Consider the following 24,041-nt stretch of genomic DNA (forward strand, 5'->3'; position numbering starts at 1 on the left):
TGTTCTAGGCTCACTAATTATACCAAAGAGACTTTCATTGACACTAATTAACAACTTTTTCAGCACATAATCTACAAGTCCTCAATGGAAAATATCCTTAAAGAATCAGTTAATTAAATGAGAATTTTACTGCCATCCATATGGCTTGGAAACTTTTTGAAAGAGAAGACATAAGTCCGCTTATGAATGTAAAACCAAATGAATGAATGAATGTATGTACATACAAACATATTTTCAAAAGCCAATATAAGAAACGTTACACTGAATTTATTTTATTAATTTGCTCTTCACATACATATGTATGTATGTATTTATGTATTTTAATATGTGATATGTTTATGTACATATTCATATATATTACATACTAACACTTTTTATGCATCAATGTGGCTAATGTAAACATACATTCATATTTAGTAAGGAGTGGTTTAGTCACCTCTTTTGCTTAAAACCACAAAACCAACTACTACAGCGGCGTAAACCACGCCTACTATCTTATGTTTCCAACAAAAGAGTTGAATTGCAAACAAAACCACAAAAATTACAGAAAATGGGAGAGGGCGAATTTCTACTTATGTACTTACAAATGTATATGCACAAAGCGGTAAATAAATAAGAAAAGTAAAACTCTCAAGTGAATTATGTGTGCGCTGCGCTACCCCAGTTGTGGCCGACGAGCGCCGTAATATTACCCCGCCACGGCGCGCTACCAAGCTAGAGTTGGAGGCGTTTGGATGGCCGGCATTCCAGTGTCGTAGAGCGATTGCCGCAGTGGCATGGCGGGTGGTGCGCGGTAGCAAGAGCGCATGCAGCGGAAATGCACCGCCATACGAACGAGTTAGAGCGCAACAACGAGTAACGAGTTGTTAATTCCGGTTTTACACGCAAAATGCCTGTGGTGGCGCTGTCATCAATGCGTCAATGATATAGCGCTTACGTGTTTGAGGGCAGGCGTGGCCTAAATACGGCCACCACTCCCCGTGTTGACGAAGCGTGCTGAGCGGCAAGCAGGGCGCTGGGCTTTTAATGGCTTTTTTCCACATCGCGTTGCAATGTTCTTCTCTTTTTCACTACAGCGCTGAGGTAGTCAATGCGCTCGACGCAACAGAAGCCAACGCGCTCTTTTCACCTTCATCGACTCACTATAAATGCCAATTACCAGCAAACGCTCCCTTTTTGCCTTGCGCTTGTGTGCATTTATTGCTCTCCCGCTCTACTGCTTGCGCACGCTCTTGTCATCTAAGCCGCGGGTGTGTGTGCGTTGAATGTGCGGCGCGGCCTCTGCAAACATCCGTCCGAACTCGCAACTAGTTTGTGCTCGAACGTGAATAAGCGCGCATCGGCAAGCAAGTGTGGGCACGCGAAAACGAGTTTGACGTGTGCAGCAGAGGCGACGCAATCTAGACGAGCGCACATACAAAATACACCAGAAAATAAAAGAGGCAACAGCGCGCCACGGAGGGGTGTGGCTGCTGATTGCATTGCGCGTACCGGCCGCTAGAGTGCGTCACTGCATTGCCTTGCAAACGCAGTGATTTTTCCAATTAGAAAATACCGGAAGTTGCGCTGCAACAGCGACGGCTGAAAGTAGTGTCACAATGGCGATTTCAAAAGCAAAGTAAACGTCGGCGAGCATCACTAAGAAGTAATATGACTGTCGTAATTGAAAAGTGATGAATTTAATAACAGGCGCGTGTTGATTTTTAAAAAGAAAACAAGTAATAAGCCTTGTGCGATATATTTCAAGAAAAATTTTTATTGAAAATACCGTCGGCAGCGGCACTTAAAAATATACATTCCAGAGCAAAAGAATTAAGTTTTAAGGTAACCAACTTCAAAGTTAAGTGCTTTTTGGTTTCGCAGTCTAAAAGGTTGTGTGCCTGCGGTGGCTTAATTTAAGTCACAAAAAATATTCTACTAAAAATAACGAAAACGTTGCGAACTGCGTCAGTCAAAGTGTCAAATTACCCCCCAAAACAAGTTTCGGCAGCGCTGCGCTGTTGTTGTTATTATAATTGTAGACGGTTGCGAAGATTGTGAGATGGCCATGAACAGGGTAGCAGACGAGGGGTTCAAGTTGGGTTTGCGGTTGGACGGCTTTTCGGCACGTACAGGCCGATAGGTAGGCTGACGGTAAGCAAAATCTTGACCCTGTCAACAAACAAAACAAAAAAAACTGTCTTAACAGTGAAATCGAGAGCAACAGCAACAAAATTAAAAGAAACAATTATAACAACAACAGCAAAATTTCGGTTAGTTAGTAGCCAAACGGCCATTAGAACGCTGACCTGTCACAGACCTGTGAACAGACACAAGTTTTAGATTGCCACTAACAACACTTGGCATTCGTATGCCAAGTCAACTGTCAAATAAGCAAACGAATGCGCAAATTCGCATTAAAAACTTTTCACTAAAACGACGCGCGCTTTCAGTTGCTGACCGAAAACAATTACCTACCGGTCATTTGGAATGTCAAACAGTGGCGTAATGTGGCAGAACTTCCTGTGAAGCAGTGGTCTGCTGTAAAAAAAGTTTTGAAGTGGCTATAATAAAACAACAATAACAAAAATTTGTATTTAATCACACATGTATTAAAAAAAAAAAAATATTTTTAGTTTGAAGTTCTGTGATTGGTGATCTACAGTTGCGCCTGAAACGCTGACTCATAAATGTTTTTTTTTGGTAGATAATTATAATTTTTCAATAATTGATTGGTGAAAATCCGGCATTATTTGGAAAGTGAAACTTTGTGATTTGCTAGCATATTCAATAAACAATGGCTGCTTATGCCCAATATAACGGCTGCGGTTATCCGTCGGCAAATCAAGTAAGTTTATGCATTTCTCTTTTAATTGTTATATTTTTTTAGAGGCTAAGTACATTACTATTGATACATGGGCGTAGCCAGGTAGGGGCCGGGGGCGCGGGTTTCTAAATCAAAATAATATTTTTTTCCTGAATAGAAAGAAACAGAATGAATTAAAAATAAATTCAAATTTGTGGCGTTTCCTACCGAAAAAAATCTCATTGCCCGCTTCGCTCAATCAGCAAGAAGAGGGCAACGAAACGGCGACACTTTTTCTAGAATAGAAAATGTACTTGAATATGGACGTATGTATGTTCTTGTGTACCCTATAGTATATGTATGTGCAAAGTGACGACTTACTAGATCATATATTTCACAATGAAATTGGTGAAATCAAAAACTTTTACAGCTATTTAACACAATTACTTTTCGTGGAAGCCATCATTAGAGTATTTTTTTTTTTGCAAAAGTTATAGTTCTCCTACTAAATAATAAGGGCCTATCTAAATGTCACAATTCCAGCGTCACCTAGTGGGTATATTTTTGCAAAAAAATAAAAATATTCTGCTGTTAAAAATATACGTTAATATAAGAGTATAATACCATGTCCCCACCGGAGCTAACCACGTAGTTATGGCTGTTAAGTTGGTTACCCCGATAACTCACTTGATTTAGTGTAGTTTCGCCATATAAAAATGACAGCACTTAACCCTTTCACTGAGATGGTTAAAAGCTAACAAACTCAAAACCACGTCGAAAGTCTGATACAACCCTGTGTTTTCCCGCCATCTGTGGGTAATTAGCGTTAAGATGTAAAAAATTCGTTCCCTACTAATGTTTGGACTTAACTAAGATCAGATTAGATTTACTCCGGTTTTTGAAAAAATTTAAAATCTAACCCTCTACTCCGCTTGACTTCAAATCTATTCCGTTTTTTATACCCGAGCGCACTTGTGCACAAGGGTATATGAATTTTGTTCACATAACGGTTGTTTGTAACAGCCAAAACGAATCGAGATAGATATAGACAAATGTATAAATAAATGATCAGAATGAAGAGAGAAATCGATTAAGCCATGACTGTGTGTCCGTCCGTCCGTCTAGACGATAACTCGAGCAAAAATTGAGGTATCTGAACGAAATTTGGTATGGAGGTTTCCATTTATCCAAGGTTGGTATTGAAAATGGGCGAAATCGAACTGTAACCATGCCCACTTTTCATATAACGGTAATATTTTAGTAACTACTGCACATTATTCACTCAAAATTGATATTTACAATAAGTTTTAGACGAAAAATAAGAACATTATAAAATTTCGAAAAATGGGCGTAGCTACGCCCACTTATGGTTACATGTGTATATCTTGGTAACCGCTGCACCAATTTCTTCCAAACTTGGCACCGTTGTTGGCCTTCGCACAGTATACCTAATGGCCGAAAATTTTTTAAAACGGACAATAACCACGCCCACATCCCATATAACGGTAATTTAGAGAAATAAAAAATCTTCGATAAATCAGTAAATATTAAAGCTAATTTATTGAAAATTGATGCTTGCAATAATTCTTAACCAAAAAAAATGTATATGATAAAATTTGGGAAAAGAGGCGTGGCACCGCCCACTTATGATCACATATCGTCCCGTTTCTGCCTCAACCTGCAATAGAGGTATTTTAGAGAGTGTAAGAGAAAATGCTTAATTTCTTCCCCTAGGATACAATAAACGCATTTTTTACTTAATATTTCTAGTTCCACTAACAGAAGTGAGCACCCTCATTAAGTCTTTGTTCTATTTTAGAATAAAGTGTCGCTTAAACAGCTGTTATAAGCAGGGATGCCGTTTGGATCTAAATAGATCCAATTGGATACATTTTTAGACGATTTTTTGCGGGATACTTATTTTTTCCTATGAGTATAAATGTGGATACTTTTTTAAATAGGCCAAAATTTTATATTTTCTATAAAGTTTTTTTCGTTCAAAAATAGATTTTCATTAATGACGTTTTCCAAATGTTATAAAAATCGCTACTTAAGCGTGAAATTAGAGCATTTTATTTTTTGTGAATGAAGCAATGAACATATATAGAGATCTCACCAAAGCAGTGTAATAAGAGCTTTAACAGACGGCAGCGTTGATCCGGATCAACTCGGGAATTAACTGCAGTTAATCCGGATTAAGTCCCAGTTAATCCCGATCAACTCGGGAATTAACTGCAGTTGATCCGGATTGAGTCCCAAATAATCCCGATCAACGCTGCCGTCTGTTTAAGCTTTTAGGAGCAATTGTTTAGTTAGCTAAAAAATGCTTTAAGCAAGATCTTAATATATATATATAAATTAAATATATCTCTTTCATATCACATATCTTCATTTGTTAATATAAAAAGAAAGAAGATATCAATGTAGTTTAAAATACACTGTTTAAAAAATAAATTTGATTTATTTAAGGAAATTTTTATGAATTTTAATGAAAAGACTTTAAATACACTCTAAATTTTTTTTGTTTATTTGCGCATAATAAGAAAGGTAAACATTTTCCTCTTTTAATGTGTGCAAATTTGCACAGCGTGTAACAAAATTAAACACTGCCTGTTTACTTTAACATACCAAATTTGTCGCAGAGCACAAAATAACACATAAAATGTTTAAAATAGAGTAAAAGTAAGCTCCTAATGTTTATTATTTGTAGGAAATGTATTTTTAGTTTCAAAATTTTTGCAACTTTAAACATTTCATGTGTATATTTATGTGTATATTTTAAAGATCTCAAGTTCAAAATCGAATCCTGAACATCTTATACGTATGTATATTTATACAGATTCCTGTTGAAAAATAGATATTTTCAGTAGTAGTTTTACACACACCTTTCATAGTGTACAGGTACAAATGTAACATATTAATTACTATTTTTTATACTTACTTTGCAAAATACTTGTGTATAAAAGATGTAATTTATAAATGGAAATTACAAATGTTTGATTTTATGAAATACAGAAATATATATACACGTATTCCAAGTCCTTAGGATGGGTTAAATTATGTTTTTTTCTTCAAAATGTTTGGTTTTCTTACAAATTATGAGATGGATACGGAAAAAAAGAAAATTGGATACATTTGGATACATTTTTGGCTTGGTCGGTGATACATTTTCTTGGGACGGCGCGGCAATACTGGTTATAAGTGGTAATATTAGGTTTCCCAAAAATTGTAGATACGCGGTTAAGGCAGAAACGGGACGATATATATATCTCGGTAACCGTTCTACCAATTTGTACCAAACTCGGTATGGTTATTGTGCTTGCCACATAAAAGCAAAACGTTGAAAATTATTGAAATCGGACTAAAATTGAGGCCGCTTTTCATATAACGGTAAATTTCTGAACTGCTTGAAACTTCAAAATTTCGAAATCTAAGGACTCTAATTTACTCAAAATTGATACGCCCCGGCCTACCATGTAGCGGTAGCTTTCGGTAAGGTGAAAAACATATATTTAATACGTGCGCCGGGTATTTAATGTTCGGCTCCGCCCGAACTTAGACTTCCTTACTTGTTTTTCATTCATGTTATGCCCCTCTTGGGGCCGTTTTTGTAGTTTTCACCACCGATTTCAGTAAAAAATTGAAAGTTAGCCAAATCTCACTGTTAAAAAGTAATTCTTTTTCAGCAATGCTTCAATAAAGCAACTTCGTTATTTTTTGATGTATGGCTGCAGAAATTGGCGGATGCAGAACTTTACTGAAGTTGTTAAAAAATATATGTAGAATGAAATTTATATAAAGTAGAAAAGGTTTAGATCCTATTGCTCTTTAAAAAATTAAGTGTTAGATACGTTCTACTTTATAGAAAATGCTAAAAATTACCTAAATGAGTAAGATATTATCCTTACATTTGCATGAATAAAAAATATTTAAGTCAAACAATTAATGTCAGAAACGAAAATAGAAAATTCAATCTAGTACGGAAAGTTTGTTTTTGCTCCGATTTTTAATCCTGAATCGAGTTTTGGAGGTCCGAACACTGTTCTCTACATTTGTACTGTTTTATAAACCTCAAACCGCAGTGTGGACAGCAATATTTAGTCAGTGATGAGGTTAAGTTCGATTTGAGATGGCTAACAATTTGGTGAGGCCATGGTATAAGGAATATCAATTAAATCGAACCATAACTACATCAGCTCACCTTTGGGGTATGAAAATTCCCTTTAAGTTAGAGCCTTGGATTTATGTAATTTCAGAAGTAAAACATTCAGAAGATATTATTCAGAACATCTTAGCTATTATCGCAGCGTGGTCAAATGAGAACGGATAGAACGCCTCTTCACAAATAAAATCAAAACTTCACCTCATCCAGGTTGCTTTGCCAAATGATTGCATTCTGGCCCTCGCTAAGGAAGTCAAATATCTTCTTAAAATTTATATACAGGTGTACTTAAAAAAAACATAAATTACTCAATTTGGCAGAAATATAGGCATGGGTTGTTTATAGATAGCAATATCTTTTAAATATCTTATAGAATTTTTGCAAAAATGGCATTTATCTAAACAAAATAAAAATAAAAACATTTTTTAATCACCTAATTAGTTATATCTAAGTATATGAAAATTCCATAATTAAATATGACATGGATTCAGCTCCCATTTGATATGCAGTAACGACGGCTGAGTGGAAGATCGACCTATCTCGGCAGCCAGTTGGAAAATGCTTTATCTCAACATATCTTCAATATATGAGATAGGGCATTTTTAACCCAAATTCTGAGATAGGGCTCTCTTTTAAATTTTAAATAGGCTATAATGATTTAATTAATGGCAAATGTGATGAAAAAGGAAACATCAAATGTTTATATTTGGATTGAAGGAAAGGTAAATGGTAATTTTTAATCGAAACTGCTCTTTCTCCTAGCAGAAAAAAGGCATTCTACATAAAACAAAAAAAAGGGTTGAATTACCAAAGCGTAGAGGAACTTGTTGCATTTAGGCCAGACTCTTCTTGTGGGACTTAATCTTTGGCACATACCTACATACATATATCGCCGTCAAAACTTTTCCACGGTCTATCAGATATAGCGTCATCTTTATCACATATTGACTTCATAGATGTTGTCACACAAAATGAAGAGACCTACAACTTTGCGAAGCTTCCGAACGGCAGATGGTTTTTTATGAGAAGTTTTTTCATGACAGAGATACAATGGGGTTTTTTTTCCATTACTTGCGAGGTGTACACTACCAATCAGGAATTAATCGAAATTAAAGAAAAAGATGCTTTCTCTTCTCGGTCACCCCTCGGAAAACAACGGCAAAGAACTCAGTGCATTAATTTTTGCACTAAAAAGCTTCTCACAAAAAGTCATTAGCCGCGCAGAGGCGGAGGCGTATAGCACAAATTGGAGGCGAAATTCGACGAAAACTTTCTCGTTAGGCGGAGCTGGGACGATTTGGGAACAGGTACTGGTATTTCCAAAATCGTCATAGCAACAGCGCAAATAAGCAATAATTTTATAAAAGGCGATTGAAATGAAAACATCCGAAAAATTAAGGAAAAAACTTTTGTTGAAGTGAAAATGTCAAGAATGATGTTGAAAGATTTTAATTTCTCCAAAAAATTTGTTTAACTCTTTGGTATACATACTTGACGGTAGGATTGTTCCTTTAAGAAATATAAATCTTCTTTATTCGAAATTCAACTTAACCCTAGAACACTAATGTTAGCCAATTCGAATAACACAGTTTATGTTTTGTGGAGAAGTTTCTTGAAAATGCATTTTTTGAAATTGAATTTTCGTTAATTAAACTACAACATAACCGCATAGCTGCTGTTTTATTTCGGTAAGAAAATATTAAAATAATAAAGTATGGAATATTTTTTGACAATTGATACTTTAAAACTCAAAAAAAAAAAAATCTGTGCCAAATGCATGTTAGTCGATTCGACTAATAATTAGTGTTAGCGTATTAAAAATATGATTAGTGTTCCAGGGTTAAAGCTTCGAATTTTCAATACCCGAGGCGACTTTAAAATGGATATTTATGATTGTAATGAGAATTTCAGGGTGTTAGAAAATTGCTAATCATGGTTTTGGGAAATAGGGGAAATTCCCCCCCCACACTCTTGGTATTGTGAATCTGCTTCCGGAATAATTTCGTGCGAATTAAAATTTTTTTGTGATATGAAGTTGGCCATTTCTAATAGATTTTGTCGCTGAACTCATATCTGACAAATATGCACAGCATTTTAAAATACATCTCTTGTCCTTTCACAAACCGCACAGTGTGCTTTTTGAACACTGCATGCGAATTAATCGCTGCGCTTTCGACAGAAGCAGCATTTTGATACGAAACAAAACGGTCTTGAAAGCTAAAGTAAATCCCTTTCACAAAACAATATTGCCATTGACCCACAATTACGCCGTAACCTTAAAGAAATTGGTCAAAAGTAGTGTTCTTCAAAAAAACATGCAAAATCCACGGGTTTTATTCCAAAACAAAAAATTTATATATTTCTTATATTGTATATAATTCTTATTCTATATTTCTTATTATAGTAGTTCTACTACTATTCAAAATTCGAAAAAAATGTCAACCTCTCAATTTGAAAATTGCATTATATATTGCATTTTTATGATTTGCATGCAGCTGTGCATCCTTCACTCAATTGTATATCCCTCGATCAATAAGTACATTTCAAGGCCATTAATTTGAGCCAAGGTAGAAGCCTTAAGACCGCCTAAGAGCCAAGTTATAACAATTTTAAACCAAACTTCGAAACTGCTGTGCTAGTTTTTACTCCGAAGTTAGAAAAAAACTAGTGAACCAACATGGCGTCAAAACGCCAGCATTTCATTAAATTTTGTAAACAGGTGAACCCCTATTCAAAAACCTCTAAAAATATTCCTAATAATTAATCCAAACCATTTCTCAGTGATGAGAGGTCTCGCATGGTGTCGGTTTTCATTTCATCAAATTTCAAATCTCCCTGTAACTTCAAAAAATAAAACCTGTTCACATCTATGTAGAATTCCAGTTCTTTAATTTGACTTCTCATTTCGGAAATTCGAAATAACGGTGCAGATGTGATGACCTTAAAAAAAAAAATAGATGGCAACTCTAATTAAAAATATTATCAGCCTATAGTTTTCTTAAAACTCTTTCGTTCGACACTAATAATTCGATAATTTATTTATGTATCTTTCGTATAAGTAATACATATCCGACTTTTCGAACAGGTGGCAACCCCTTTAAAAGTATTTTCAAACTAAAACCTTTCGCCTGGCATTGTTACACATATTTAAATTAATTGATAAATTAAGTTGAATTGAATTTTTTAAGCACATGGCAACTCTCCTAAATACAGTTTAGAAATAAATTATTTTCAAACCCATTTCGATTGATACCCATCTTTTGAAAATCCATTTAACTTATTAAATAATTTAAGATTAATTTTTTCAACAAAAAAAAACCAAATGTTCAGCTTGAAGATTTCTGAACACTCGTTCTTTTGATAACCCTATTTTAAAATTTCATATAACTTATGTATAATTAAATGAAATACCACTTCCAAAACAGGCGGCAACCATCTTAAAAATTATTTTCTAACTAAAATTTCATGTAACTGATAAATTAAGTGGAAAGTTATTTTTAAACACGTGGCGATCCTCCTCGATTTAGTTCTTAAATAAAGGATTTTAAACCCATTTCCATTGATAACCATCGGTTAGTAACTCATTTAACTTATTAAATAATTTTAGTTTAGCCATTTAAACTGGGGAACCCTCAAACACATCAAAAATGTTCTAAATTGTCAAACTAAGTATTTCTTGAAGCTCTTTCATTTGACATCCATCGTTAATATTTCATATAGGTGGCAACCCTATTCAAAATATTTTTAAACTACTACCTTCTTAAACCTCTTTTGCATGACACCCATATATCGATACCTTATTCACCAAATTCCTTTAATTAAAATTGAATTACATTTTTTTAACATGTGGCAACCCTCCTATACGTAGTTAAGTTATAAAGCCTTTTTAAAACTATTTTGATTGATACCCTTATTAAATAATTGATTTAACCTTTTAATTAATTTGAGCTTAATTTCTTAACAGGTGGCAACTTTTTTCGAAAAAGTAAAACCTTCTTGAACATCCACACCCTAAGCCCAAATGGTGTGGATCTGATGGCATTGATTTTTAAATTATTTGAATGCAATTTTTTATCAGGTGACAACTCTTTTCGAAAAGATAAAACCTTATTGCACATCTACAGGCCAAGCGCTTTAATTTGACACCCCAATTTTGAAAATCGAGCGAACGGTGCAGATGTTTTAGGCTGCACAAAAAATGCCTTCGCGTATTATATATAATAGATAGATATGCGTTAAATGTCGAATGAAATTTCAGAATCATAACAATTTAGTTCTCACTTTTTCTATTTTGGCTTAAATTAAAGGTCTTGAATAGCACTAAAATTGTGTGAAGGAAGCACAGCTGCATGCAAATCATAAAAAATGCAATATATAATACATTTTTCAAATTGAGGGGTTGACATTTTTTTTTTCGTTTTTTAAACAGTGGAATCATGTTTCTCGTCTCAAAATCTATAATATTAGTATAATAAAAAGTACAAAATATTATTATTATTTTTTTAATATCCGTTGGATGTTTGCATGTTTTTTTTTCGAAGAACAATATTTTTGACCAAACATATGACTGAAAACATATGATTTATAAAAATATAATTCATTTATAAACAATATATAATAAAATAAAATAAAATGTCTATCATACTTGGGCGTACAAAATTTTTTATTGTTATACATATGTTCAGTTATGGTTGCAACAATGCACTTTCAACATGGGCTGGCAGTACTTTTAGACCATCAGAATTGGCAGGCAAGCTTGAATTCATTTTCCATACACAGTAAATAAAATTCTATCTAAATTTTAAGTCATCTGAAGTATGTTGAGTAATCGGTTTTTATTAACATCTTTAATCGCTAAAAACGCATAATCAAGACCGCTGTTCAGCAGCCAGCCCTCCGGATCTCGATTTATATATTAACAAGCTAAGCTCACACAAAATTTCAATCGATCTGAAGTATGATGAGTTTTTTGGTCATTTGAGCAAGAAATACCGATTAGTTTTGCTTTTATTTTATAGCAATGTTGTTGTTTCCAGAGGGATTTTATAGGGAGCATTCGGATTTTTTTCGGTACTTTTATATTCTACGCATTTAAATTTTCAGGACTTTACGGTATTTTATTTTTTGGAAGACTCTCTAGAGCTCTATGTCAGAATCCAAAGAAATGTCGTTGATACATCGAGTTCTTGGATTCCCAAATCCAGAAGTGACAAGTAACGCAAATCATTAAGATTCGCCCCTGCAATGCAGATCCTCTTGGCGTCTATAAGATTTACAAAGGTACGCTTTTTGCAGTCAGTTAGTGATTCTCATAAATATCGCCTTAAATTTTTATCGTAAAAATGCCATTATTGTTGATCACGTCAAATTTACCAAAAAGGCTAGTCGAAGGATTGGAAATTGTATCACTTTTAACTGAATAAGGATTTATTATTTGACCGAGCTTCTCCTCGTATTTCGGCGTGCGCCTATGTACTTACAGATAAAAGGTATAACATACGATACACAAAATTATATTTATTTCTTATTCGACATTTTTTAAAACAAAATCGCGGTCACCTATTTTCACTATTGCATATGAAATATCTAAGATTAATTTTCACTAATTTGTTACGGCCATACCGACTTCTTGTTGATGAAATCAATAAAAATCAACAACGTTCAAATGTTTTCATTGCACGTTGCTACGCATTTGCCGCTTAATTAAATTGCCTTCTCCAATTACTTAGGTACTTCTAACTACAACGCCATTGCAAATGAAACTAGTAAATGCAATTGGTATTCATTCCTATTGCAATTGGCGAGAGTACCTTAGTTGACGAACATTGACGATCAGTTGTCATCATCGCTGTGCCCTGTCATATCACGCACATCGCAACGTGCTAATCATAACGATCTGTCATAATTCCATCCATGCATTTTTGACAAGCATCCGTACAGAATATTTATGAGTCCTCTGGGCCCAGCTAAGGGACCTACACACACACACGTACATATGTACATACATACCTAAGACACATTCGAATGTTGGCAGTTGAAGTAGAGAAGTTGCAGTCAAAGTTGAGTGGCACGATCATCAGCTACTGCACAACGCATTGTTGCACGCCACAGATGCCATTTGTATGAATGCTGAAAGACTGAGAAATATTTACAAAACAAACTTACAAATGTATGTGCGATTGTACATATATGACAGTTATTGCAATAGGAATGAGTGTTACAGGTAGATGCGAATGCGATCGCACAAAAATATCACACGATTTTATTGGAATCACGTCGCACGAAGCCACAACCGGGCGAGTCTTTGTGACTCTGCTGCATGAAATGGTGGATGGATGACAAAAGCGGTAGCTGGTGCTGCTGCTGGCTGCTGGTGAGCGAACATGCGATGGGAATTCGCATTGAAATTTTCTGCTGCATTCCAATTTGAGGTTTTTCTTGCCGAAAGTGAGCGCTGCCGGCTGATGCTTGGCGCTGTTGTAGTTACTCCATGAAAGGGGCAACAGCGCGGCCCCGCTCGCTTTTATTGAAATGGTGGGTTGGGCTACGCCGAGCTGGCTTGATGAATTTACTCATACATTAATACGAATGTGTGGACTTTTTTTTTGTTGCTTCCTGTTCGGCAAGCAGCCCACATCTCGCATGTAAGTGGGCATTGCCGCTTCGAGTTTTTCGCCTAACACAATTTATCAATAAATTATTCAGAGTAGTTTTTCCATGGAACATCGTAAATCATTCATTCATCGATGCACTGCCTCGCTGGTTCACAGTTTAAAGCGAAGCGACTTGACTTGACTTCAATCGACTTGATTTGAGTGGCGGTGGGGTGATTGGGTGCGCAGCCGGTTGCTTGCTTAGCACACTTGACTTGACTTGGCTTGGCTGTGCCTTTGAGTTTAATTCATTTAAGTTGCATCGTTGTTCTTGCTCGACTTGGTTTGGTTTAGTTCGATTTGGTTTTTATTTATTGCTTGTGGCGCTATTGCCGACATGATGCACTCACCACTTTTTGAAGTCTTCAAGTTATTCAATATGTCACTCTCGATTCACATGCAACAGAGGCGGTGTTATTGGTTGCTCGGTTGGTATGATGGGGAGCGGTCGGTGAGGGGGCGTATGCTAATGAGCGGAAAAGAACGAAGGCATGTATGAATGTGCTTAAGAAATGCATAGAATTGTTTTTACAAATGTGTACATACCCACCCTGCCTGAAATGCATTTGATTTATTCGGATTTGAAAAAGAAGATTTACTAGGTACTACTACTACTTGCTCTAAGTCTATGGCGCAATCAAATTTTAAGGTGGACTTATTTCAAATAAAAAGAATTGAATTATAGTCGAGGCTTTTGATTTTTCCATTTGAAGAAACCAAAATATTTATCGTGCAGTAACTTTAAATGCAACACTGCATCTGTAAACAAGTTAGTATACTTTTGAGCAAGATGTTTCACTTACTTTGTGTCTGAAGAGCTCTGCACTGAAACAAATGTCTATTTATGACCTTGAGGAAATCTATTATGGACTAAAAAGTCCGATCTAAAGCTTAAAAAAAAAAATTTATGAAATGATTTCACCTCATCTCCTTATCAGCTGCGGCAGTTAGCATCCAGTCACACCGCGGGAATGCCCATCGGACAGTGTCTTCTCAATACTCGCACCTGAACTGTGAGTTGCGATTTTGTCAGCCTAAAAAGATCCTTTAATCGTCCCCGGCTTTGCTTCGGTAAAGGTATTCCCACACGATCGACTATCCGTAGCGCAGTATTGAGTTCTATTGCCATTCTAGTTACATGGGTAAGTGTTTCAAGGAACTAATAAGACGCAACTGAAAGAAATTCCAGAAATTCCTCCTCTGGCATTTAGCGCATGGCGAGCGAACCCAAGTTCTTGATAACTGCAAAGCTATTTGAGTAGATATTTACGTCGTTTGTCAACATCGTGCAATACCTGTTTCCTTCATCGCAGCTACATATGTCTGCCTGGAAACACCATAGTGGGCTGGAAGCTTACATTTGAGATGGGTGGAGAGCTCGCTGCTAAAAACCTCCGCATGGACGTTTCAAACTTGGGCATACTCCTCGACTGCCCCTCGACTACTAGCCACTCAAGGGTCCGTGTTATGAGGGATTAAGTAGGAGCCTCCAAGATTACTTGAGATCTCGATGTTTCCTATTTTTTCATTCCTCTCTCCTTAGCGTTTATGCAAAGAGGACAATAAAAGCGCAAAATCTTTCGCCCAAAACCAAATCGCCTTTAGTCTAACTGCAGTCCTTGCTGTAGTGGCCCTAAGCACCCTACTCCAGCTTAATGAGTAGTGTAGTGGAGCATCCCCTCAAATGACGATTCCATAAAATATAGACTTAGCTATGGTTTCATAGAGCCATGAAATAACGTGATAAGAGATGCTCTGTTTCTTAGAAATTGCTTTTACTTTTCTGCACCAGTAAAGGGCCTCTAAATACGTTTTCATTATTGTCTCATTGATAGAATCCAACTCAAGGACCTGATTCTATTAGAAAACTCTAGACAAGTGCCTCGAATTAAGCTAAGAGTCACGAACAAGATGAGTTCGGTCTTACTAGGACTTATAGCGAGTTATCTGTTAGCAGAATACATAGTCACGAAGTTCATGTACCCCTGGATCAGATATTAAAGGTTATCCGGAAATGTGCCTCTTATTAAATATTCACTGTCGTCCATATAGGCAATCACCTGTCAGTCTCCATTCTCCAGCTGCTTTAACAGACCGCCTACGACCACGATCCATATCGATCTATAACTTTTTTACTTGACGTTCTGTACGGTTTCCTTCTGGGAAAGATCAGTATACAACGCTATAATGGAAAGGTCAACATTACACTGATATATTCAAACTAGAAAAAGGAACCGGAGTTCGTCTCTACTTATATGTGGCACCGATATCTGAAACGAAACACCTGCCAACCTGCTTTAAAGATGTCTAGAATTTGTAATGGTTGATTGTTGTCTGAGTCCATTCGTCAAAAAAATGGTGGTTGTGTGTTGAAGTTTTTGACTTTTCTAATCCATTCGAACTTTGGTTGTTCGGTCTCATATCCAATTGAGTTATGGTTCTAAATATCCATGCATACATATGGGGTATTTTAATTTGTTATCGTGAACCTTATAGGTCTATTCTGTACGTTGCCAATGACTTTGTAACCAGTGAATTTTATATTACTAAAAAATGTGACCACTTTTGCAAACGAAATTCTAGGTAAATTGGTAATGCTGCCAATATATTCAACAATTCAGGGCCCGAATTGCGCCGTAAACTTAAAATCAAATTTCGATTTGAGTTACGTTCGATTTCGAATGCCGCGATTCGTGGCCAGCGTTGAAATTTTGTAAATATTCTGGTGTTGCATTTTCACGGGACAATAAACATTTTGTTATCAGCGCAGAATAGACCAGTTAAAGTAGAAAACGGGCGAATGGATTTCACTGATCTGTCACTGACAGTGAAAGATATCCTCCTTTGTACATTGAGCGACTTCCTAGCTTGAAAAAATTTTAGATCACTGGTTTTGAGAACTGCACAGTCAGGTCAACATTTGAAATATTGCGGATGGAAGCAGTCATTATTTATGTATAGCTATACTTGCTAAAAGCTTTAGTAGTTCTGAGTGACATCACCTTCATTGTGCGGCAATCTGCCAAGGTTATTTTTTGTAGCAGATGTAGCATGTTCAGCGTTCAAAAAAACCTCTACGGTTTGAAACTTCTCAAATTTAAAAATATATATATATTAGAATACATATACATACTAGCAAATACCCGGCGTGCTTTACTGCGCCTAAAAAGTATTTTTGTGTTGTTCGATAACCGGACTGTAATATTTATTTATTTTATCTATTTACATAATTGAATAAAAATTTTCAAACAGGTGGCAACCCTCCTCAAACATATTTCCGGCAATAGCTTTCCTAAACCTCTTAAGTTTAATACCCATATTGCAATATTTTATTTATCTTATCAATTCAATTGAATAAAAATTTCCAAACAAGTGGCAACCTTCAACAAAAGTTTTTCAGTTGTACGCGTTTTTAAACCTCTTTCTATTGATAGCCATATTACTTTACTGAAATTGCAATTTTCAAACAGGTGGCAACTCTCTATTTTTTTATTCTATATTTTAATTTAGAACCTTAGCAATACGTCGGTTAAAATCGCATTCAATTCCATGCATTAGTTTTCCAGTGATGCGCGTGCAAAGGTACAGACAGAAAAAAATTAAAAAAAAAAAAAAAGTTGATTTGGCTTCTGTTACTCTAATAAGGATCCCCCATATTAATTTTCCTTTAACATCTACAATGTACATTGTTACAAAATTATTATATAGATGCATAGTAGCGTTGGCCGAAAATCAGCTTTTTAGAATTTTGATTGCTAATAGCAAAAATATGGTTTATTATGCTCCAAAAAAATATGTGTTCAATATTAAAATTTTTGGTCGATATCTTAGGCTCGCCTAAGTCCATTAAATTTCAAGTGATAAAAAATTTTTTCTTAGCTTACTTCGATTCTCTACAAAAAAGCTCCACATACCGAATTATGTAGGACTAGTACTTTGGAAGATAATTGCTATTAAAAAAAAATATATTAATTAATTTAGGTACGAGTATCGGCCGCCTCCGATCGTAAAAGTTATTATCTTATCTACTAATACATACATGCATATGTAATTACGTAGAACTGACAAAATTGATATGATTGAACTGATCTACCAAGCAGAATGCAGATTCGTTTGAGTGGGGTACGGGATAGCGTAGCCTACAGCCTCATATATTCATTGAGTTTCCTCCGATCCTCCTAAGTTCGAAGTAAATAAGGATGACTTTATTTTTTTTAAACATTTTTCATCTACAAATGTAGAACTTTATACCAACCATACTACGCTACAACGGATTTTAAATAAAGTCAGGGTTCGAATCGTAACATCCGTTCACGGATCGCAAACCATATGAGAGAAAATTACGTGATACGTCAGTCGTATAAGCGGAGTGGGATAAAGAGTGCTTTCACGTATGACATAATCCCAAGTTTTATGAGTTTTTACGTTACGAGTAATATGAGCCCTGGACTTTGTCGTTTCTGTCAAACACCTCTAAATATAAATTCATGTCGACACTGTGTGCACCTTTCAAAGGCGGTATCAAAGTTGCCATATTTCCGGTCACAGCCCTTGCGTTAACCTTTTTTTTTTAAATGGTGCATTGGTTTGGGTTTGTGTGCGTTTCCGTATGAGAAATGGCTCAACTTGTTAACAATCTAAGCAAATATTTACGAAGCTAACAGCGCAACACACTTAAGATACTTGAAAATGTCAATTTGTGTCAGCTTAAGCATTGCTTACAAATTATTATTTTATTGTTGTTGTTGATAGTCCGTCCATACATAAGTGAAGTATGCACATACATACATACATACATACATATGTAGCACGTCCATCCGTTCGGAGCTGCCTGTGACATACTGACTTACTTTTATTTTTGTGCCGATTTTTGTTTGTTTAACGCCAACGCAGTGCCAATAACAACAACAAAAACAACAAAAAACAACAACAACCGTAAAACGCGCCTAAACCACAGCCTCAAAGCAACAAGGTTACTCATAAATAGAAAGCAAAAACGAAGCGCATGTAAGCAACAAAACATAAAAAAACAGTGGAAAAATCACTAAAACAATAATAATAATAATAATAACAATAACAACAGAAAAGTTTCTCATAAACAATAAGACACGCAAGCGTAAACATCAAAAATTGCAAAAACAAATTCAACCCCTGCTGTGCACGAGCTGAGCTGCTAAGCGGATGAGACCAAGCGTTTGCGGTAGTGGCTGAGAGGTGGGTATTTTGGGTGGGTGGGGGGTGTACAGCGCCGGTCAAGCTTCTTGTTTACTTTTGCCTTATTGCGATTTTTTTTTTGCAATATTTTGTTAGTCTCGTTTTTAGTATTTTTTTTCGTTGCATTATTTCGTTGTTTGTCAACCTCCTTGAACGCACAAAAAATTTTGTATACCCTGTAAGAAAAATCTTAATAATACTTTACTCAAAATATTTTATACGTAGCCAGCTTTTTATCGAAAGCTTTTGAGAGTCATTAATACTTCTGCCAACTAATATGTATTACTTACCAGGCATAGCTAAAATTGAGCGCTTAAACCGCACCCACATAAGAGAAAAAAAAACAGAAATCTAAAAATGTCTACTACCTCCAAAGCGTTACCAAGTCTCTAAATTGATAGGAGTGCAATTTCCTGCAGGTATATAAACATCAAGCAAACTATTTTCCAGGCAAGTGAGAGTAGCCAGCGAGTGTGGCTGGCATGAAATGACTCAATTGTGGTGCGTGTTGCAATGCCGTAAGCAGCGTAATTTTTCCTTTTGTAGCTGGCTGGTCGCCCCATTTGCACCTTCTCCGCTTCGGCTATTTGTATTGCGCCATATCGTTGTTGCAAAATAATCGATATTAATTTCCTAGTGCCAGTGCATTGTTCACAAATTCCAAACCACTTGACAACAAATTGTTGAATGCAACAACGTGAAAGAAAAAAAATCGCGCAAATAGCAAAATTTAAATTCTGTATGAATGTTTTTCCAAAACGTTAACCAATGTAGATGCATAAAAGACCTTTATTTTGCATATGTAAAAAAAAAACATCGGCAGACAATGAAAAAATGTGAAAAAAATGAAACTTAAAAAAATTAAAAAGAAAAAAGGAGAAATGAAAGCAAGTCAGGTCAAGCATAGCACGAAGTATTTTTTTTATGTCTGAATTTTTCTCAACAAAAACTAAAGAAATTTTAAGCGAACAATGAACTTTTCGCAAAACATACATACGAAGACAAACCGCTGCAGTCGAAGTAGAAAGCCGTATTACGAAGGAAATGAAAAGAAATTGCAGACTTGCTACGTAAGAATTTTTTAACAATCGATAAAAATTAAAGGTTCTAACTCTCCGCTTCATCAAACATCGGATTTTCTTGAACGCTATAGATTTGATATATCTCGTTACGTTTAAAATAATTTTTATTTTTTTAATCCTTGGATAGCTCCCGAGAGGCCAGTCCCAGAATAATTTTAAAATTTTGCTGTTGTTAGTATTTTAGGTACCACAGAAACAATCTGCGATAGTAGTTTCGGATGGAAACTGTTGTGGAAGCGCATTGTCGAGGAAAGAGTGAGAAATACTAGTAACGTACTCTATAGAAGTACCAATGTATGTACATTAGGGTGGTCAGAAAATATACAGGAAAATCAGTTTTTTAGAATTTTGCTGCTGAATGCTGATTTAATCGGATATAAAACGGCATACATAAAATTTTTCTAAAAATTCTTAATAAAAATTTTACGATTCTTAGGTGTAATTGTTAAAGTTTGTTGAATTTTTATAATTTTTGTACAAAGTTCGAAATGTGTATTTGTGTGGTGTTGGTTATATAATGTGCTAGGCTTCTATAAAATAAAGAACAGAAAAATAGCCAAAACAGTTCAAAATGTCACTTAACTTAATCAGCTGACCACAAGTGTACATACATATTTTACATGGGGAAATACATTTTATCGTAGAATTCTTATAAAATCTATAAAATCGTTAAAACCAAGAATATTTTGATTCGAAAAGAATATTTCCCTTCAGAAATCATTAAAAAATAAATTATGATGCATATTTTTGTACATACATATAACAAAATTAGAAAAAAAATAATAAAATTTTGAAGTTGATTATGCATTATACTTTTATTTTTTGATGATTTAAGAAGGGAAAGATCCTTACTTGATCCTCAAGTAATAAAATTGTTGAATGATAAAAATATATTTATTTTTAAAATATATGAAAAACTTCAAAATCCCGGCGGTGGGTTAGATATAAACCGATTTTAAAATAAAATAATACAGGTCTCCTTTTTTTAGATGTTCTTCATTTATTTTGGGTGGCTGGAAAAAAAACTTTGGACCACCCTAATGTATTTCCATATAGAGGGATGGTGGGCGTAAAAATTTTCAGTGATGTTCATTGATTTACTTACGGAGCACCTTGCTGATAAATCCATGGTGAGAAGACTGGGTTTCGAATGGAAAAAGTCGTCTAGAGGTAGCTAGAACGAGATAGCCATCTACCTGCAAATCTGCTAAAGTTATGTGTGCAAAAAAAAACTAAGCAGAATATATTCGCTTCTTGTTAAAAATGTCGCGGAAAGACCGTGGATTTATTTAGTCTGTTCCAATAGCAGTCCGGTTTACAGGATTTAGTCAGAACTTACAGGAAGTCGTTCCTATTGACATAAAACCTGTAAGTGGGAACACATTTGAGAGAGTAACTGAGCAACTGTTCCTAGTCAGAAGTTACAGGATTTAGTCCGGAGTTTCTTTTCCTGTAAGTTCATGAAAAGTGTCAAACGATCAGCTGATTTGCATGTGCAAGCAAAAACTAACAGCGGTGAAAGCAAAGTACCTTATATTTGTAAAAAAATGGAAGTAAACAACGAAATGTTTGAATATGTATAGATTTTAATAACTATTTAGTGATATTTCAGCTAAATCAGTGTTGTACAAATGACATGTAAACAAACCGACTGACGTTTTCACAGGAATTGGTGCTTTTTGCGTTCCTATGCACTTCTGCATCTGTTCTCCTTTTACTCTCATTTGAGAGAGTAAAATAGTAGTTTAACAGTTCCACAGGTTTTTGTCCGAAGTTCAAAGGAACAGACTAATTGCTAGCATGCTAACCTATTAGCGAATTATGCTACAAAGTGCATCAGCATATTTTATGCGCATGCGCTGCGAAAACGCGATGCAAGTGTAGGGTTTAAACTACGAAAATCTGTTTAATTGAACCCTTTGAATTCGGATCCCCTTTATTGAAACAAAGCTTAGAAGTAAAATAAAGTAAAAAGTGAAGACTTTTATTTATAAGTAAATAAAAATCAGTCAGTGACTTTTACTTTTAAAAGTCATCAATATAAATCTGTCACCGACTTTTATTTTTTAAATCATCCGTATAAAAGTCCTTAACATTTTTCGGAGTTAAGAAGGTGTTGGCAAACAAAAGTTTACTACGACTTATACAAATGAGTAGTCCACTTGCAAACAGCGTTATGTGATTTTATAATAAAAAGCCATAAATTTGAAAAAACAGCTACGACAACAAGTTACATTTAAATTGAATCTTTTTTAATATTATCTGAAAATTTGGATAAATAAGAGCCTTATAAAATTGTAACATAACATAACATGACATAAGATAACATTAACAGTCTATATGACATAAAGCAGTTTTCTAAGTTCATCAGAAGATGTATACTTTTGAAAGTTTATAAACAAATATGATAGAGACTTTTGGAAGAAGAGTTAACAGTTGATGCTAATTTTTTCAGAATATAAAATGATTTTGCACTGTGTTGTTATTGGACATGAAACTACTATAAATACTGGTACGTATTCCTCCGAAAACTAAAAATCGAACAAAATTTACATAGCGCACTTTGCAAGTGGACTACTCAAATGACCCTTATAGGTACGATTGAAAAAATAAAGGTCAGTGTCTGATTTATATTGATGACTTTTTAAAAGCAAAAGTAGCTGACTTATTTTTATTTATGACCTTTATAAATAAAAGTCTTCGATAACTGTTATCTGAGACATATTATTTAAAAATCAAAAATAACTATTTTCAAATATTTAGATAAAAATCAAAAATAATTGTTATTTTGTGTTTATAATATAAAAGTCAGAAATAACGGTTATTTATGGATTAATTAAATAAAAGTCAAAAAATAATTGTTAAAGAGCGATTTTTTTTAATAAAAGTTGTAACTGTTAGGTACAGTCCTTCATTTGAACAGCTGGACTTAGCAACTTTTAACTCTAAGCTAGCGATATTTATTATCTTAAGCATAATATTGAAACTAAAAATTACAATAACAATTACAAATATAAATTTTCGCCATTTAAGTGTTCTGCTTCCCAAAGTGCAACTAAGAAACTATCATACACTGAACTTTAAATATTTATTAGTCTTACTTCGTTTCGTCGTGTACATTAGATATTTCGATTTCCATTTACATACATACAAACACACAAACACTAACGCGCTATTTATTTATTTATTTTTTTGTATATCATTCTTCGCCTTTACTTCACTTCTTGCTTGCACTTCTACTGAGACGGTTTTTGCCATGTACTACAAGTTTTTTTTGTTTTCCTTTTACCGGTCACAGAGTCTAAGAGAGTTGCGTGACTTCGGTCATAAAATGGGGAAAATGTATGGCAAAACGCCTTCGAAGCATTTACCGCTATCTACAAAAGCAACAAAAGCGTGCAACAAAATATGTATATGAAAAGCAAAATTAAAAATGCACAAATTATCATATAAATTTAATAATATTCATAAATGCATTATGTTTGCCGGCGGCGGCGTTGCCCCTTTAGCGCTATTGTAACTTCTACCGTTCGCGTTCGCGTTCGCATTGCATTTTTCATATGCGGTGTTGTTGTTGTTTGTGTTGCAGCCGGGTTGTGGCGCGCACTTTTGCAAAAAGCCTTGCGGCATTCACAGCTCTTCAACTATCCATCAACGCATCAACAGAAATGTGCAAAACGTGTGCAACACCAGGCGGTCGGTGCATAATTCTTTGTGGCAAGTTGGCGGCCGCAACGTCGTCGTCGTCATCGGTCGTCGTCGGTCGTCGGTCGTCCTCGTCGATGATAAGCCCGATAAGAAACTAATTCCGCAATTGCAGTGTAGGCATTTTTAATTAGCAATATCGAGTGCACACACACACACACACACACACACTTGCGGCGATGGTGTGGTGTTGCACTGTGGCATGCAGCTTGTTACCCTGCCCCGCTGTATGCACTTTGAAGCCTAGGTAAATTGTGGCATGCAATGCAAGAACTTGAAATAAATGCAGTGGGTCAGTTGGTAGAGATCACGCTCTGGCATAGAGCTGTGGTGGCAAGAAGCGGCAGTGCTAGGACAGGCTATTGTGGCTATAGGCTGGTTGGTGCAGGCAAACACGGCGAAAGTGTCCTTCAAGCTTTTTTTTGCTGCTGCTGTTGTGG

The 24,041-nt window shown here is 35.3% G+C and overlaps 1 protein-coding gene across 1 annotated transcript in view; it reads left to right on the forward strand.

Moving 5' to 3' along the window:
- The first annotated feature begins 2,706 nt into the window (after positions 1–2,706).
- The window catches only part of LOC118747947 (homeobox protein caupolican-like), a 178,967-nt gene continuing 157,632 nt past the window's right edge, over positions 2,707–24,041 (forward strand). The window contains exon 1 of the mRNA XM_036482183.1: positions 2,707–2,827. Coding sequence (XP_036338076.1) covers positions 2,777–2,827 — 51 coding nt within the window. The 5' untranslated portion in view covers positions 2,707–2,776. The remainder of the gene's footprint in view (positions 2,828–24,041) is intronic.

The sequence above is a fragment of the Rhagoletis pomonella genome, unplaced genomic scaffold (assembly GCF_013731165.1).
Source record: "Rhagoletis pomonella isolate Grant_MI unplaced genomic scaffold, Rhpom_1.0 Rhpom_scaffold_00012, whole genome shotgun sequence".
NCBI lineage: Eukaryota > Metazoa > Arthropoda > Insecta > Diptera > Tephritidae > Rhagoletis > Rhagoletis pomonella.